General features: G+C 41.0%; 1 protein-coding gene across 1 annotated transcript; it reads left to right on the forward strand.

The window, feature by feature from the left end:
- The first annotated feature begins 238 nt into the window (after window positions 1–238).
- On the forward strand, window positions 239–19485 carry LOC117499022 (ATP-dependent RNA helicase DDX3X-like). The gene is made up of 19 exons (XM_034151251.1): window positions 239–555; window positions 1915–1966; window positions 2691–2747; window positions 3162–3371; window positions 3652–3754; window positions 3845–4015; window positions 4410–4509; window positions 4610–4745; window positions 5402–5499; window positions 5916–6014; window positions 6102–6262; window positions 7902–8046; window positions 8595–8739; window positions 9202–9252; window positions 10347–10528; window positions 11047–11164; window positions 11263–11416; window positions 11534–11658; window positions 12545–19485. The coding sequence occupies exons 1-19, from the start codon at window positions 511–513 to the stop codon at window positions 12622–12624; spliced, it is 2232 nt and encodes a 743-aa protein (XP_034007142.1). The 5' UTR covers window positions 239–510; the 3' UTR covers window positions 12625–19485.
- Window positions 19486–19630: the final 145 nt, after the last annotated feature.

Below are 19630 nucleotides of genomic sequence, written 5' to 3' on the forward strand. Positions count from 1 at the left end.
CTATTTAATCAGAATCAGAATCGTTTTTAAAACCAAGTAAGTTTACACATACGAGGAATTTGCTTTGGTGTAAATGGTGCAAACACGAAGCATATATTTTCATTTAATATAGCGACATAATATATCATGCAGATGAAGTTGTGTTGCACACATTATGTAACATAGTGACTTCAGTTTACCGACTTTAATTTTTACACAACCGGATGTGGATTGTCGTCTTTTTTCAGGCCAACTTAACTAGTGCATGACGGCCTCATCTTCGGCTAAAGAGCAAACCGACATCAGCTGAGTTTGCATGAAGTGCCATCCTTGTAGCTAAACAAATAGGAATTTATCATCACGTAAAATTCAAGATTAGCATTTTACAACGGTACAGCTTGTAAAACCACTGAAACAACTGACGCAATCTGCCCAGAAACGCGTTAGAGGAGAAATAACATTGCATCAAAAACCCGGCTAACAAAGAGGATCTCTTTCAACGACAACATTTTTCCTCCGTATTCAATAGTTATGAGTCATGTGGCCGTCGAAAATGTCCACGGTCTAGAGCAGCAGGTAAAATGAATCTGTTTTTATTGTGTCTTGCAGTGTTTGTGGCGGAAAAGTTGTTTATAATCGTGTGGATATGTGCTAGCTTACCGGCTAGCCTAAAAGAAAAGCTAAGAGATGCTATCATGCTACCTAGCGTTGGGTGCGCTTCATTTCGACACCCGCATGACCAGGAGTGACGGCGGGGCGGTGATGGAGCAGTACTTAGATTTATTTCAACCCGAATTGTCTGTTACATTATATGTATGTGTGCTACAGTAAAAAGCCATTCGACATGATGCAAGAAAGCTTATTTTAGTAGCTTTAAATGACATGGCTTAAGAGCCGATTGACTATTTACGCCCGAATGGTTAATTCGGCTTTCCCCGGTGAGCATATGAAACACCCCCTTCAACTATTCTGTTCACTGCGTTTCTCTTGCAGCTAGATACAGTAATAAAATGGAGGTTGCAGGGATGGTGGCTCTGACACACAAACAATGCGGGGTTTTACAGTACAGCCCTCTAGCTTTCAGTGCATAAGCATTATTGCATAGTTAGTCTTCACTGCGTCCCGCTTTAAAAAAAAAAAAAAAAGCTCTTTCCTTCTGCGTCACCATCAACGTAGTCTAGTTGTGTCTGACTGGACAGACAGTTGGATGGCAACAGTAAAGTACTATATGTTCTCACTTGATATTATGCAAAGGTCTAATTGACAACATGTCTATGTAAGCGTTGCAAAGTCATTTTTTTTCTCTTAGGATGCAAAAAACCCGGCTTTGATAATGTTTTTTATGGAGAAATCAAACCTTGTTATTAGCTTAAAGCTCTAATTATTGCAGTAGAGGAGCATGCATACCCAGGACGGAAATTCACTATATTTATGACTTTTATTGTTTATTTCTGCACCAGAGTAAGGTAGAAACTAATTAGCATATTGTGTCCCTGCACAGGTAGACACAAAACTAGCATAATAACAAATACATGACATATAGAAACACATGTCCACCAGTGTGAGATAATAAAGTGGATCAGTATGAAAGGTACAATAAATACCTGGTAATCATTGGATGTGACACTTTTGTTCTGAGCTGAATGCGGTTTGTTGACATCGCCCTAATGGAATTTCTGCATGTCGAGTTTCAAATACTTTTATATATTTAATCAAATTAGGGCATCAGAAAAATGTTTTTGAATCTGGACATCTCAAAAACTGTTTCCCATGCTCTTTTTGCATTGCTAGTTCTGATGAATAATCCAAAAATACACTGTTGGCTTTTATTTCCAAGCAGATGTAGGTGTCACCTGGTGCAAGAAGAAACAAAATGCTAGATTTGTTCTGCTGAAAATGACTGTATGTTTGTGTTGTTTTTGTGTGTTTCCCCAGCTTGCTGTCCTAGACTTGAGTGGGGCAGACGGACAAGGTGGAGGCCCTAACCGTAAGCAGTTGTTTGAACTCCTTTTCCCTTCAAATAAATGTGCATAGGCACCCAAAACCAATACACTATGGCAACTAAGCTGAAACAAGGAAGAGCTCCACAGAGAAAACATCAGGAAAGCAACCAAGGGGAATTTTTCCATTTACAGAAGTACAACATATATTGTATTTCCTTGGTTTCTAGATTCAGAGGTGCACCACAGATCAATGCACGTTGGGTGTGCTTCAAAAGGTTTTTAACAATCCTTTAGGAACAATGAAGCTTCCAAAAATGGTGTGTAGCACCTGTGGAGTTTTCTTGTAAACAAATGTTAAGTTTGGTTTACATTTACTCACCAAAATCTATACATTGTGTGAGTCATTGAGCTTATATCCTTCCTCGTGAAAGGTTTGCAAAGTTGATTCTTTTTTTTAACATTGTTGGCATCAATGTTAGGTAGCTAGGCAGTCGCCTTCTTCTGTGCCTTTGCTCTTGCATCGCCACGTTTTTCCCCACTAACACATCAAGGAGCCGCTGATAGAGAAAGTGTTTTTTCGCTACGCCTGCATGCTTGTGTCAAAGTATGCATGCACAATACAAACAAAACGAGGGGCCGCTTGGAAAAACGTTGCTCCATAATGCTACCAGGGGTCAGAAACTCCACAGGGTATCTTTTTATCAAGTGCATTTTAAAAAGTAAACACTAATGGTAAACACAACTGAAACACTTTCTTCCGTCCAGCAGGAAATGCCTTCGCTGCCCAGCGACCGGGGGGATACACCATAGCGCCGCCTGCAACATGTGAGTCTAAATCTGCGGAAATCTGCATTGTCTCTACCAATATTCCCATCTGTATCACTCCTCACTGTTTTCTGGTTTGTTACCTCCTCTCAGTGAAGTAAAGGAAGGGCTATAAAGTAATATGCGTCTTAAAATATACAGAATATACTAGTATACTCACTTATATACCAATGTACTATACATACAAACATAGTGTACTATATACATAAACAAATTGTGTACAGTACATATAGTGTCCTCTGATACTAGGATCCCTTCTAATCGCATTATATTATGAGATATATATTAAGATATTGAATAGACTATTATTTTGTATATATTGATTGTGTGCATATGTATAAATGTGTCTGTTGATTGTGTATATATAGGATATACATATTTTTATATTCGGGATTGTGGGAAAACATTTTGCAGATGGCTGGGATGCGGGTCGCAACAACTTTGTGAACGGCTACCATGACAACCGCATGGCGGGCGCCAACACGTTTCAACACCGAGGTCCGCCTCGCATGGAGCGGGGCCGCGGTGGCATCGGAGGGGGTTACCGTGGCAACAGGGGCGGAGCCTTCAACCCCATCATCCCCGCGGTGCAACCAATGGCGTTCGCCGGCTACGAAAACAAAGGTGGGCTTCGCTTTTTACTGCAAGTTATTCGTATTTATATATATTTTATATATTGTTAGATCTATGCTACACTGCACTACTTTTTTATATTTTTTATATTTTTTATTTAATTATATGTTGCATTGTTGGAGGAGCTGAAGCCAGAAGAATATCATTGCTCTTTCTACACTATAGCTTATGTGCATATGACAATGAAACCTTTGAATCTTGATCTACTATATTTGTTATTGGGCAAACACATATAGACGTATATATTTTTTATATTTAGTCTTTCTGCCAGATGCAGGTGGCTGGAACACGCCCAAGGAAACTTACGGCAATTTTGGCAACAACCGAGGGAAGTCTGCCTTCTTCAATCACACAGGAAACGCCAACAGAGGAAGGCGAGTAGAGATGAGACGCAGGGACAATAACGTCTAACTCTTTGGTGAACATGGTAGCGTAACTCTTGTTGTATCTTCTGTTGTGTTCAGGTTTGATCACGGTGGATTCAGTGGTGGTGGAGGAGGAGGAGGAGGAGGTGGTGGAGGAGGTGGTGGTGGAGGAGGAGGAGGAGGTGGAGGAGGAAACAGCCGCTGGGTGGAGGAGCCCAGAGAGGATGGAGACTGGGCCAAACCAACGGCACGAAATGAACGCCTGGAAAGGTGAGTCTGCAGCTCTACTCTCACTAAAGGACATATCAGGGGGGAACATTGGATTTAACAAGCTAGTCGTACACATGTTATACCAGTATGGGAGTGTAAACTCAAGCCATGTCTATTATTATTCTGAAAGTCAAAGGAGAATAACCAAAACTCAAAGAGCTGACACCATTTGTCATTCATTTAATTCCTTGGTTTTAGCTTTCCGGCCTTTTTCTGTGATGCGTGTTTTGACATTTCGAGACGTCACCATGAGTTTTTTAAATGTTGTTTGGATGATTTTTTTTATATAAACACCAGTTTAAAAGCACCAAGATGTGTTGTTTCAAACACATGGGCCATTGTTGTAGATGTTTGTTTAATTGCATGTCTTTGCTCCGGTTCTGTTCCCTTGCAGTGAGTTGTTCTCCGGCGGTAACACTGGGATCAACTTTGAAAAATACGATGACATTCCTGTTGAGGCCACGGGACAGAACTGCCCTCACCACATCGAGAGTGTACGCTGCTAACCATGGATATAACAACATTGCATCTAATATAATCAGCATGAACACTTTCCACTGCTCTCTGTTTTATGAATGTGTGTTTGCTGTGTAGTTCCAGGATGTGGACATGGGGGAGATCGTCATGGCGAACATCGCTCTCTGTCGCTACACCAGACCCACACCTGTCCAGAAATATGCCATTCCTATTGTCAAGTCGAAGCGGGACTGCATGGCCTGCGCTCAGACAGGTAGGACACACTCACTCACTCACTCACACACTCACTCACACACACACTCACACACACACACACACACACACACACACACACACACACTCTCTCACTCTCACTCTCACTCTCTCTCTCACTCTCACTCTCACACACACACACTCTCACACACACTCGCACACTCACTCTCTCACACACTCGCACACTCACTCTCTCACACACTCGTACACTCACTCACTCACTCTCACACACACTCACTCACTCTCTCACACACTCTCACTCACACACTCTCACTCACTCACACACTCTCACTCACTCACACACACACACACACTAATGCAAGTGTATTTATACAGCACATTTCAACACAAGGCAATTCAAAGTGCTTTACAAAAATGAAAGACATTAAGAAACATATTATAAAATGACATTTAAAAACACTCATTTAAAAGCAAAGATACATGAATTAAAGTTACAGCCGTGTGAGATACACACATCTGAAATGTTTAGGTCTGACTCAATCATTGCTAACTTTTTAGCAGCAATAGTAGTCTTTTCTAGGACTTTTTTGGTATCCTCCGCAAACCAGGGTCTTGAAACCAAAACGGCACTCGCATAGGAGTCAGAATCATGAGATGATACTCTTGAGATGTTTGACTTTGACTTTGTGTCTGCAGGTTCTGGAAAAACTGCAGCTTTCCTGCTGCCGATTCTCAGCCAGATCTTCAGCGAAGGACCAGGAGAAGCTCTGAACGCAGCTAAAGCATCTGGACAGGTGGGGAAGAAATAACCGTGCTTTATTTAGTAAAACGCATAAATCGATTTGCTCGAGAAAGTTTCTATTGTTTTATTGGAATTATACATCTTTAAGAGTGGATACCTTGTACTTTTAGTGTATGAACTTGACAAATAACAACACTACATATAGTTTAAATAGGGGATACACTTGACAACTAATTGGCAAATGGTATTTAATAGCAGACAATGCAGTATGTAGCTTCAACTCAAGACAGTCAAATTTCTATTACGGACCATTTTCTAACAAATAGTGAGTGAAGTAATGCGCCTTGTAAGTTCAAATAAACAGTCTTTACTATTTATTTTGAGCTCATATTCAGGTAAACATGGTTCTAAACTGTGCTAAAAATAACAAATCAACTGTTTCTGAATGGTTGTGTCATTGTATTACAGGACAATGGAAAGTATGGCCGTCGTAAGCACTTCCCCATGTCACTGATTTTGGCTCCGACCAGAGAACTGGCTCTGCAGATATACGACGAAGCCAGGAAGGTAATACAAACACACGAGCATGAAATCACAAAAAATTGAGATATATTTGTCCTTGTGCTTCTTTAACATTTCCGCTTCAATCTATAGTTCTCCTACCGCTCGAGAGTGCGTCCCTGTGTTGTGTACGGAGGCGCAGACATTGGTCAGCAGATCAGAGATCTGGAGCGAGGCTGTCACATGCTGGTCGCTACGCCTGGTCGACTGGTGGATATGATGGAGAGAGGCAAGATCGGACTGGACTACTGCAAGTAAGACGAACGTTTTATGATATAACTGGCCGCCTGGGTTCAGATGAAAGGTCCCCTATTATACTGTTTTTCATTACTTTATTATAGGTCTCAGATATACAGTATACAAAACATGTATAGGTGGCAATACTGTATGTAACTATGGTCATAGAGAGAGAGAGTACTACTGTACTGTTTTTATATAAATGGATCAGGACAAAAAGAGAGAGAATCTTTCAGAGTCAGAGGGGACACATGTTTATGTAGAAGAGACATGAAGAAGAGGGGACACATGTTGATGTAGAAGAGACATGAAGAAGAGGGGACACATGTTGATGTAGAAGAGACATGAAGAAGAGGCGACACATGTTGATGTAGAAGAGACATGAAAAAGAGGGGACACATGTTGATGTAGAAGAGACATGAAGAAGAGGGGACACGTGTTGATGTAGAAGAGACATGAAGAAGAGGGGACACATGTTGATGAAGAAGAGACATGAAGAAGAGGGGACACATGTTGATGTAGAAGAGACATGAAGAAGAGGGGACACGTGTTGATGTAGAAGAGACATGAGGAAGAGGGGACACGTGTTGATGTAGAAGAGACATGAAAAAGAGGGGACACATGTTGATGTAGAAGAGACATGAAGAAGAGGGGACACATGTTGATGTAGAAGAGACATGAAGAAGAGGGGACACATGTTGATGTAGAAGAGACATGAAGAAGAGGGGACACATGTTGATGTAGAAGAGACATGAAGAAGAGGGGACACATGGTGATGTAGAAGAGACATGAAGAAGAGGGGACACATGTTGATGTAGAAGAGGGGACACATGTTGATGTAGAAGAGACATGAAGAAGAGGGGACACATGTTGATGTAGAAGAGGGGACACATGTTGATGTAGAAGAGACATGAAGAAGAGGGGACACATGTTGATGTAGAAGAGACATGAAGAAGAGGGGACACATGTTGATGTAGAAGAGGGGACACATGTTGATGTAGAAGAGACATGAACAAGAGGGGACACATGTTTATGTAGAAGAGACATGAAGAAGAGGGGACACATGTTGATGTAGAAGAGGGGACACATGTTGATGTAGAAGAGACATGAAGAAGAGGGGACACATGTTGATGTAGAAGAGACATGAAGAAGAGGGGACACATGTTGATGTAGAAGAGACATGAAGAAGAGGGGACACATGTTGATGTAGAAGAGACATGAAGAAGAGGGGACACATGTTGATGTAGAAGAGACATGAAGAAGAGGGGACACATGTTGATGTAGAAGAGACATGAAGAAGAGGGGACACATGTTGATGTAGAAGAGACATGAAGAAGAGGGGACACATGTTTATGTAGAAGAGACATGAAGAAGAGGGGACACATGTTGATGTAGAAGAGACATGAAGAAGAGGGGACACATGTTGATGTAGAAGAGGGGACACATGTTGATGTAGAAGAGACATGAAGAAGAGGGGACACATGTTGATGTAGAAGAGACATGAAGAAGAGGGGACACATGTTGATGTAGAAGAGACATGAAGAAGAGGGGACACATGTTGATGTAGAAAATACATGAAGAAGTGGATTTTGCATAATAGGTGACCTTTAAGCTTTATTCTAAATGTGACACCTCCTCTGTGCTTCTTCCCTTCAGCTACCTGGTCCTGGACGAGGCAGATCGTATGTTGGACATGGGATTCGAACCCCAGATCAGACGCATCGTTGAGCAGGACACCATGCCGCACAAAGGCATCCGACAAACCATGATGTTCAGCGCCACCTTCCCTAAAGAGATCCAGGTACAGTAACGATACGATATGATACGATAATACTTTATTGGTGAGATCATCAGCATCACAGCAGCTCCATGTGTAATATCAAGACACAGTACATGAAAACATGCTCAAAGAGCCTTCAGCGTGCATTTGATCTGGGATTCAGCTCTGTATTTACTGAGAGGATCGACCGGAGCACAAAGGATGCTTCAGTCTGACTTTATTGAATCTCCCATTAGATGGTAGCAGTTCATATTCTCTGTCAGAGCATGCTTTGGGTCCCAGATGTTGTTGGACAGCCTTATTAGGTTGTTATGATGAGCTGAGTCATAACGTCTGTGACAGGGTTGACCAACAATTGCAGTATTTCCATAAAATTAAGAATTGCATGTTCTTCCTCCTTCCAGATGTCTTTTTGATTGACTTGTTTTAGCATTGAAAGAAAGTGTTTTTAAAGGACCACTTATAGTCTTTAAATCCGACTGAAATGGGAAAGCAAAGCCGGGGTTATCGGTCTAACTGTCCCAGTAAACGGCAGCACATTGATCGGTCACTCTGTGCTCCACTAACAGATCCTTGCCAGGGACTTCCTGGAGGAGTACATCTTCCTGGCGGTGGGCCGAGTGGGCTCCACCTCGGAGAACATCACCCAGAAAGTAGTGTGGGTGGAGGAGAGCGACAAGAGGTCTTTCCTCCTGGATCTGCTCAGTGCTACAGGTGAGACAGTCCAATACTAACAACAACATCAGATGTGTCCTAACACTACCAGACATTTACTTATGCTAACACACACACACATACACACAGTGCGGTTTTATTTCCCCAATCCTTTTTACCATTATCATATTGTCCTGTCATCCCAGTCTATTTGTGCATTAAGAGTCGACAATTATATATTATTGTGTTAGCTTCAGGAAGGCAAAAGTGAGGATGTTCATAAAAACAAATACAACTCCCACTCCTGAAATTACAACGAATGCTTTATGTCCCCTCCTTTTTAAAGTAGAAACTCATTTAGAGTTTGAGGTTTGGGTAAAATAGGTCGTTTTCTTTTGGTGGTAAACCCGATTTATTGATTGGAGGCGGACCTTGGGTACATGAGGAACATACAGGGTTGGTTTTCTACTGCTGATTGAGTGCAGTTGACATGTTGGTGGTTTGGTGTGGTTTTATCCAAAGTCATCCCCAGCGAGGTACAGGACAATACTGGAGACAACATAGAGAAACCTGGTAAGATCCTCAATGGGGACACAATCGTATCTGTCATTTCACATTTTAAATAAGTTTGCTTGCCCCTTTTCGATGTTCCTCTCTGTGGACGGAGAATCCTTTTTTGTTTATTCATATTATTTTCGGTTCTGTGTACCATTTCATGAATCCGGTTTGCTAAATCAAACATGCCTGAGTTATTTGTGACATTTTTACGTGCAGTATGTCGCTGTGGTGTCTCCATGTCAGACCCAAAGCCTTGATGGAGAGAGTCTGGTTATGTTTAAACAGCGAGAGACACACCTTACAAACTGAGGCCAATACACCTTATTATCAGGTAGTGCTATAATCTTCACCCACTGTGACCAAACTCTCTCCAGCAGTGGCTCCAGTCACAGTGCTGCTGACACTGTGCTTTTATTGTTTCTTGTAATTATTGTTTCCCCACACTGCACTCCCTGCTCCCTGTTGCACTGTTCGGTCCATAGAACAACGTGTACTGTGATTCATTTAAGGTCATTAAAGTGCATGTTATAAGCAGCATTACCTGAAGATCATCCAGGTTAATGTGACAGAGGTGTGATTTAATTATACACTAAGTGATTTACAACTCTCCGTAGTCACTATGCTGCAACTTATTTTATAGCTATAGCAGTTTTTTTTTGTAGGATATGAATGAGTAGGATAAGGAAAGGTGGTTGATTTCACAATTTGCCAGCTGTAGATATCCAGGTGTTGGTAGGTTTTCTGGCAAAATAACAATATAAAGCTCCTGGTGACACATATTGTGACTTTTGTGTCAAAAACGTTAGATTGCGTCACATTTAAATTGTGTAAAAAATATTACAGATGGCATCAATGTTTTGGGTCAATTTTTGATTGGTTGTGGTTCATCCATGTGACCAAAATCCATTAGTCTGTATTTTATTACACTTAAGAATCCCTAAGGATCGCGGGCTCGACTAATGTGTTTTATCTAAGGTTCAAAACAAGATGCCACGCCAGCAAAACACCAGTGTTGAGTTTTGTTTTGTTACTTTTCTCCATCTTCCACATCCACCACGACCATCCTCTCACTTCTAATGTTTAACCTCAGGTGTGTTTTCTCTCCTCAGGTAAGGACTCGTTGACCCTGGTGTTCGTGGAGACCAAGAAAGGTGCCGACGCTCTGGAGGACTTCCTCTATCGGGAGGGGTACGCCTGCACCAGTATCCATGGCGACCGTTCCCAGAGGGACCGAGAGGAGGCGCTGAGTCAGTTCAGATCTGGAAAATGCCCCATCCTGGTGGCCACAGCGGTCAGTACAAACACATGCAGTTCACATGCAAACGTGCAATAGATTTGTTTTTTAATTTACTCTACTATTTCAATAATTAGACAGTTCATACATCCGAAAAACAAACACAATTAGTAGAAGCGGGAATGCAGAAAGCATAGCTCATACAAAGGTAGCCCTCACACAGATAAACAGACTTTTATATATACATACACATACTTATGTACAAATATACATACATAGTCCATGTTCAGATAACAAGACAGTCTAATTTCTCATCCTATTTTTATGTAAACGATAATTAAGATAGTTCATACAGTATATTACGCAAAGGGCAGCAAATAATATCAAATAACACGACATCCTTTCATCCAAACTACTGCTGTACAACCCTGTAATGTTTTCTACGCACACATGAGTAGTTTCATTTCTTAAAGACGTCCTTGCCATCAGTGAGAAATTCCATCATGGTGAAACCTCAAGCATCGCTGCATGTGAACGTGTGTGTGACCTCTTGTTTCTCCTTTGTACACACTCAGGTGGCAGCTCGTGGTCTGGACATCTCCAATGTGAAACATGTGATTAACTTTGATCTGCCCAGCGACATCGAGGAGTACGTTCACCGTATCGGACGTACAGGACGAGTGGGAAACCTCGGTAAGACTCCCTCATAAATACTGACGCTTTTTTTAAGCTACAACCCACAAAAGCTTGTATTCACTGCTGCTGCAACTCACCTTGTTATTCTCCTGTAGGATTGGCCACATCGTTCTTCAATGATAAAAATGGGAACATCACCAAGGACCTGCTGGACATCCTGGTGGAGGCGAAACAGGAAGTGCCCTCATGGCTGGAGAGCCTGGCGTATGAACATCAGCATAAGACCAACACCAGAGGACGCTCTAAGAGGTGAACGCTGTCCCCTCTTTGTTGGGGAATGTGTTGAATGTGTCCCAATAGAAAAGTGGTTTAAAGGTCAAAGATGGTTGAATGAGATGTTAACGGTGTGTTTGATTTTGCCTCCAGGTTCTCCGGTGGTTTTGGAGCTCGTGATTACCGTCAGACGGCAGCCGGAGGCACCGCCGGAGGGTTTGGAGGACGTGGAGGACGCAACCAGGCCGGACACGGAGGAAACCGCGGGTTCGGAGGAGGTGAGGATACAGCCAGGGTGTTTATAATCAGAGAGGGCAAAAGTACACACATCCTTTACTCAAGTAGAAGTTCAGATACTCGTGTTTAAACATACTCTGGTAAAAATAGAAGTTCTGACTCTTTGCTCAAGTACAAGTAAAGATCTTTGAAATGTACTCGAGTAAAAAGTACCCATAGCTACCAGCTGTTTTAAAGAGTACCTGACCTCCCTTTATATTAATAGAACAATAATGTCATTGTTAGCTAATGAATGTTTCCATGCTGAACAACGGCAACATGACAACGTTTTCATTGGTCCCTCTTCTTTAGAGAAGACCAGGAAATGATGGATACACGGATCGTGTTCAAATCAATAGGCACGCAATGACTCTAAATAATAATGATCACGCCACCAGACACACATTCAAACTAAAGGAACCAGCCTGTTTGGAAAATGAGAGAAGTAGAAAGTACAGGTATTTGAGTTCAACATGTAAGAAGTAGAAAGTACAGGTATTTGTGTTCAACATGTAAGAAGTAGAAAGTACAGGTATTTGGGTTCAAAATGTAAGAAGTAGAAAGTACAGGTATTTGTGTTCAAAATGTAAGAAGTAGAAAGTACAGGTATTTGTGTTCAACATGTAAGAAGTAGAAAGTACAGGTATTTGTGTTCAAAATGTAAGAAGTAGAAAGTACAGGTATTTGTGTTCAACATGTAAGAAGTAGAAAGTACAGGTATTTGAGTTCAACATGTAAGAAGTCGTAGTGGAGTAAAGTACTGATACCAGATACTTAAGTACCGTAACGAAGTATTTGTGCTCCACTACTTCCCACCTCTGGTTATAATGAACAACAACAACTCTCTCGCGTTGTTAACTCCGAGTTCTCTCCTCTCCTCCCTCTCAGCTGGTTTTGGAAACTTCTACACGAGTGATGGCTACGGAGGAAACTACTCGCACCCTCAAGTGGACTGGTGGGGCAACTAGGTTCCTCCTTAACTCATCCCCCCTTCCTTCCTTTCTCCACTCCACTGTCTGCACCCCATCCGTCTCCTCCCCCTCATTTACCTTAAAGAAAAACCACGTGCATGTTATTAAACTATTTATACTCATTTATATAGCCCTCCTTCCACCCGTATACACTCAGATCTTTTAATTATTTTCCTTTTATCCTCCTTTCCATCTCCACTTTAGGGTCCCTCGTCTTTGGTAACCCTCTTACAATAGGCCACAGTATAAAGGGAACTTCAATTTGAGTTGGTTATTCTTCAGCTTAGCAGCACCCTTTTGTTTTCCGTGAGGACTGTTTGAACAATGTTGGCAATTTCTCAAAGAAAAATAACCAATTGAATTATATGTTGGCGTTCCTTTAACCCCTGGAAGATTTTAGATTTACAGTCCCACAAAGCAGCTGCAGGGTTTCACTTTTGGCTTCATTGTGTTTTTGTCTGCATCACCCAAAGCCAGCCAGGCATCCTGTGTACCTTCACATGTCATCTTTGTATGTAACGCATGGCCATGTTGTAAATCACCGGCCAAACACTTTTCTAAAACATAGCGCAGAGATGGGCAAGATGTCAAATCTGAGCAAAATATGTCTGCATATAAATTCCAAAATGGGATCTGTCTCCTTCCTTGACATGATAGATACTTAAACGCAGCCACAGAAACAGAAACAAGTTTTTTATTTTCACCTTTTTAAAACATATTGAAGTCTTGAGTTCCAGAGATCTGAGAAAGATGTCTAACAGACTGAAGGTACTGCGGCTGGACTCTGAAAAGCCCATTAGCAACGATGCTAACAGTCTCCGGACTGCTAACGGCGTCTCTTTTTGTTTGAAGGGGATTATTTGTTTCTGTACTGTGCCTTTTAAACAATTGTCTCTTATTTCCGTTGTTTTAATTGCCATAAGTGGCTACAAGTATTGGCCAACTGTAACTAAAAGAAATGTGTATTTAATGTCATGTATGGGTTTAAACATGTTTTTCTTTATTTATATTTGGAAGGAAACAAACTAGGCTTGAACTAAATCAAACCTTGGCAACAAAATAAATCTAAAACTGCGATGAGGAAACTCAAAGCAATTCCTTATCTATTTATTGGAGCTCAAATTCACGAGAATGAGCTCCCAAACACATATAACCACTAAACCATATTTCTGGATTATTTTGATATACCCTCATCCAGAGTGACTCAAGAAGACATTTAAAGAAACGACTTCTTTGCTTCACCAGCCAGAAAGCAGAGTGGTTTTATGCTTTTGGGAGTCGTACTAACGGAGCGATTTGTCACAGCTCTGGTTTGAGCTTGAGTTTCTCAAAGGCATCTTGTCACTAATTGCTGGGTCACATTAAAGCAGCTGTCATTTTCTTACTATTCACACACATGTAGATCTTTATAACCTACTGAAAAGTTTTAAAATGTGAGGTCAAACTTCACTTTCTAACCTTCTATTGTAAGATAAACATGGCATACTCTTTTAGCACCTTGCATGGACATTGTCAGTACTGCATTTAAAGGAAATGAAACATGGCTGCTGCTGCTGCTGCTGAAAAAACAAAATGACTCTTAGTGCCTCGTTGCTTTTGAGAATCGTGCTCCGCTTTCCACCACAAACATTTAAAACCCTTGTCTGCCAAAAGCTTCTTTCAAGGGGGATACACAACTTTAAAAAAAAAAGGCTTAAAGAGTTCAAAATGTTCTCGCTCACTCTATCCTGGAGAGTTACATGAAGAGTCTTCTCTAAAATAAGTCATTCCAGTTTCTTTGTTCGGTCTTTAGGGTAAAAGTAAAAGGATATAACCGAACCGTTTCACAGCAGGGGCAGACGGGGCTTTCCAGGGGAGATAATGCCACACTAGCCCGTTAGCTTCTACCTACGATTTGCATCCACTTGTGTTCTTACTGTTGATTCAGCAGATGCATCTTTCTGCTATGCTACTTCACGACAGAACTAATTATTGTTGTGATGCATTCAAGGCCCACGGTTAGCCCTGTTCGTCTCAGCTGTGTTTTTAGTCCCTGATTGAACTTCTAAAAGGAACTCCGCTGTAAATATAGACGACTCAGCGGTTTCCGATCCCCTCCCTTTTGTTAATAAGCAGCAGAATAAGCCAAAAAAAAAAAGCCCTGTTGCTACCTGGTGGGGAAAACGTTCATCAGGGTCTTAATTTGTTTACATGAGCAACTTAAGCGAAGTGAAAATAGATTAAATGTAAATAGTACAACTCTTCTTGAAACAGAAAAGAGAAGAATCTCCAGTGAAGAAGAATGTGAATTACAAGTGAAACTCGCTTGTTGTGTAGAAAAATCACGTTTGATCACTCAACGTTTGAACCGCAGCGGTCTGGTGAGCTTAGCTCGGTGGGCAATTTGAACCGCACATTTATTCTTTGGAGATATTTAATTTACGGTGAACACAAAACCAACTAATTGGAAATTGAAAAACAAGCTAACGCTCACGAGGCAGACTCTCTCAAATTGCCCACTGGCTTTGACTAATGACAAAGCTGGACCAGGACAAAAAAACATATGCAAGTGTTGTTGTTTTTTGGTCAAGGAGGTAAAAAAAATGCCAAGCAAATAGAAACAATTCTACAGCAGGCTTTAGTTATGTTAAAACTCTTGATTTTTTTCTTGTCAGCTATCATTTTAAGACCAATTTTTAATCGTAGGTCGTGTTCATGTCAAGCTATTTCCCTGGAGTGCGGTTAGTGAGGAGCTTAGGGAAACTAGTTGGCTTTAACATTGTTTTGTGAAGGCTGAGTAATGCTGGAGGATTCATGCAGACAGCAGGTCACATATACAAACTAGATTATTGTTTCTCGATGTATAGACACCAGGTTCTCGTGTCAGACTTTGAGTTTGGTGATTTCTCACTAAACCAGTTTTGTATTCTAGTGTTTCAAATGAGGGGCCAGTTTAATGGGATGCTACGTTGAAGGAAAGTTGTCATAGGACGCAATGTTAGAAACAAAAATGAAACTCCACCATGTCCAACAGAAAGGAACCAAATACAGAAATGAGTTTGCATTATCGTTTTAACTTCATGAGGTTTATTGTCTTTGCAGCACAGAGCGTTGTGTTGTCGCTATTGTTCAAATTGAGTCCAAACTACTATGATTCCCAGTAGAAACAGCGGTTGAATTGTTGATCTAACGGTGTTTGACGCGTCCCACCCGTTATCCAATCAGAGCATTTGTCTGTGGGCATGATATGGATACCACAGTTTGATTTGCCTGCAGCAATGGTTGATAGCCGCCATCCTAGAGAGAGCCGTCAATATAATATATATAACCAGCATGAAGATTAAAATATCAGAAACGGGACAATAAGTTGACATTGCAAATGACAATCAATATGAAGCATTTGCTAAGTTTAAAACTCACTTTTTTACACGTTAATTCTTTAAGTTGCACTTTTTTTTATATTCTTAAGGACACCTTTACATGTTTTCTTAACCAGCTTTTTTGATGATAGTTGTTTCAAAACTGTCAAATCTTAACATCCAACTCGTGTCCTCAGTGGTCAGGATGCCAAACTGAAGCGTATTACCTTACAGTTTAAACACTTTTGGTACAAAATCCACCTTTTACATATTGACTGAATAACAGTTTTAATGCCTGACTGAATTGTTCCCCACTTCCTGTGTGAGAGTCAGATGTGTTACTTGAATCCATGGCTGTTGCCAACCAGAAACTTAGTATGCAGCTAGTGCAGTCTTTGTGTTTGAGTAATAACGTTGAGGATGCTAATCGCTGTTCCTGCTGCCGAGTTCAAAGGCAAACCTTTTTAAAGAACGACGTACAGTGAGGAATCTGTTGGGTGTGTAGACATTGCTGTGCCTTCTAGCAGCCACTAGGGGGCAGATAGCGATACTGATGCTAGAAATACAATGTAAGATATGAGCTAATGTTGTGAGTTGCACAGCAGGGAGCGTGGAAGGTAACACTTCAGTTTACCTCACTTTTCATCGTGTTTGTAGAGCGGTCATGTCAAGTCGTGTTGTTCGGATTACGCAAATATATATGCAATGTATTTAGGTCTTTTTCTAGCACGGATAGATGATATCTGTTGGCTGTATTTACCATTAAACTGTGCTGGAGTTACTACCACTGTGCCCCCAAACCCCCCCCCCGTCCCACCTCGTTAGAACGCCCCTGAACTTCTGCAGTGAGTGCAACGCAGTTCGTTTACTTGCTTTCACCTCGCTGTCACTGAGGTTCTCTGAATGAGCCGCTTTCTGTGTGCGCGCGATGTTCAGATTAGAGCAGAAGCTGGCCGTAGGAAAGTCTGAAGTCTGACATGTGCGCGGTGCCTTGAAGTGGCTAAAAACTGAAAAGTGTTAGCTTAGGGCTGGGTATTTTTTCAATGTCAGATGAAGAATCCATACTATTTATTTTATACTAAAAATGCAGAAACGGATGCAGTACGGGAAAGTCGGCGCACTCATTCGCTCTCTAGTGGACATTGTTAAGCATAGCAGTTCAAGATAATAAAACACATTTCCTTCAGATCATTTAATTATCCTATAGTTTGATACCCTTCAAAACGAATACCAACAAAATCATGTGTGCTTTGTCTTATTAGCATTAACTAGCGTCCGAAACAAAGATGGCAACCAAGTAAAAGCTGCTTACATCGTCATTGTGAGCCGGTTAGCATGCTGGTGTTAGCATTTAGCTGTTACTCTATATAGTATATCTGTTGTTGCCACTCGGTAGTGTTTGAGGTGGCATCCTGTGAATACATCCATCCCCTGTACAGTAAAAAAGCCCAAATGTAACATTTGCTTTGACCACCAGCTTTACTAATCAAAAAGTGATTTCCTCTGAGAGAAAAAGTCGTCATTTAGAACAAGTCAGCACTTTAGTTTTTGAATATTTTAAAAACCTTTTTTGATGCCTTAAATTTACCCCGGCGATACCCAGCCCTAAAGGAGCGGATAGTGGAGTTTGTTACACTGTATACAGCGTTATACTGACCTTTTTTCCAGCAGGAGTACTTTCTATTGTCGCCGAACAATTAATGGTGCTACGCTCCCATTGCTGCGGCCTGAAGGCCCCTCTGTTGTAGGAACCCCATCGAGTTATAGAAAATACTTCAGTTACTCAGATTAGTGTTGAAGTCTTCTGTCGTCCCTCCAAAACCTCAGAGAGGTGCGAGGGGCGAGTGAGTGTAGCGCAGACAGGTGTCCAAAAGAGAGGTTGCTCCACAGTTTAGTGTGTGTGTGTGTGTGTGAGAGAGCGTGTGTGTGTGAGTGTGTGTGTGTGTGTGATTTACGGAAAGGTTCTTCCAGATATGAAACTGTTTTTTTTTTTTGGGACCAGGTGGAGTTGTAGTTGACAGCAACCGTAGGAATCAGCTGTTTGCACACAGAGTTCTCGAGTCTACTTTCGCTGCTAGTTTGTGTAATTTATCAAGCATTTCTGAGAAATATTTATTTTTATAAGCCTAATACAAAAGTTGATATTTTACAAAGTGACTTGACCAAAAGACAGTAAACAAAAACACTGGCACTTGAATGTTGAATGTCATTGGTATGAGTGAAAATTTCTATTTTTCTGGGGTAGTGTGAGCTTTTTAAATGTTAAAGATGCAACGTGTAGGAGTTTCTCTTTTAAATATGTCAGCGCAAAAACTGTCACTGGTGCCAAATCCCAAAACACCAATAGCGTGCGCATCTTTTCGTCTTCAACCAAACTGCTTTATTTTAATACAGGTGTGCTGAAATGAGGTGGCAGTACTTCCTCATATTCCTCAGTAACTTTTGAAAGTCGTACCCAGCTTGTAGCCACAACCCTTTTCTGTTAATTGCACCGATACGTGAAGATGTGCACGTGGAGCCGCTGACAGTCTCACTACAGTTGATGTGACATATTTAGAGAAGCGTCCTGCACGGGTTACCTTTAAAGTCTCATTGGACTCAGTATCAGATCCATAAAAACCTGTTTGTGCGACAGGCTCCATTGCCAATAATGATAACCAAACATAAACAGCCATTTTCTTTTAATTGGCAAACAAAATTTGAGACAATACCACCATATATGCCAAGGTTTGGATTAAAATAAATAAAACAATTAACAAAACGTTACGATCAAAGACCATTTTGTAGAAAAAAAAACATGCAGTACAAAAAACAAGTGTCCAGATTCTCTCCAAGTCAGATGTTGATTTTATTTGTGTTTTTTTTTTTTTCGTTCATTTGAGTCTTTACACTTTTCCTTCCCGTAAATACCCTTGTTGTGAGTGTCTGGCAAGTGGTGATCTTTAAAAGTCTTCATAACACAGAATTAACTGTGGTTCTATTGCTATGTTGTGATTTGCATATTTTCAGGCGTCTGTGTGTTGATGCTCATATGGGGGGGAGCTTCTGGCCAATCAGAAATGGGTAAAAGATGGGGTCATTTACACATCATGACTCTTCAAACACATCTTAAATGAGAAGAAGACCCTCTGCACCATGCAATGGGACCCAAAGAAAGCACCTTTTTTATGCACAATAACGTTGGGCTTTCGTGGAAACAAATGCAACACTGTGCCGCTCCATTTCCCTTTCAGTTCAATGTAGAGGGTTATTACAGGAAATAAAAGTGTGTAGTTGTATTTAGGAATGATTGCTGTTTTAGTGACTGAATTGAAAGGAGATGTAGAGCTCAGTGTTGTTAATATTTCTGACTGGCCAGACCCTCGATGTGGACTCAGCACCCCCGGCCTGCTAGTTAGTATTTGCTTTATGTATTAGTTTAGCAGTTGTGCACGAAGAGGAGCACTGCACGAAGAGAAAAAATAATTGTGCATCTATTCTGATTTTACCACAAATAAAGGTTTGGATTTGCAAATGTAAACTGTGTTTTGAGCCTTTTTTTTTTTTTCCTTAAAGTGTTGTATTTTAGTTAGAAAAGATCCTTGTTATTAAATTAAAAAAAAGTTAAATACATTGTACACAATTATAAAACTCTTGATGAATGATTTGTAATGAGCTACTGTTCC

The sequence above is a fragment of the Trematomus bernacchii genome, unplaced genomic scaffold (genome assembly GCF_902827165.1).
Source record: "Trematomus bernacchii unplaced genomic scaffold, fTreBer1.1, whole genome shotgun sequence".
In the NCBI taxonomy this organism is placed as follows: Eukaryota; Metazoa; Chordata; class Actinopteri; order Perciformes; family Nototheniidae; genus Trematomus; species Trematomus bernacchii.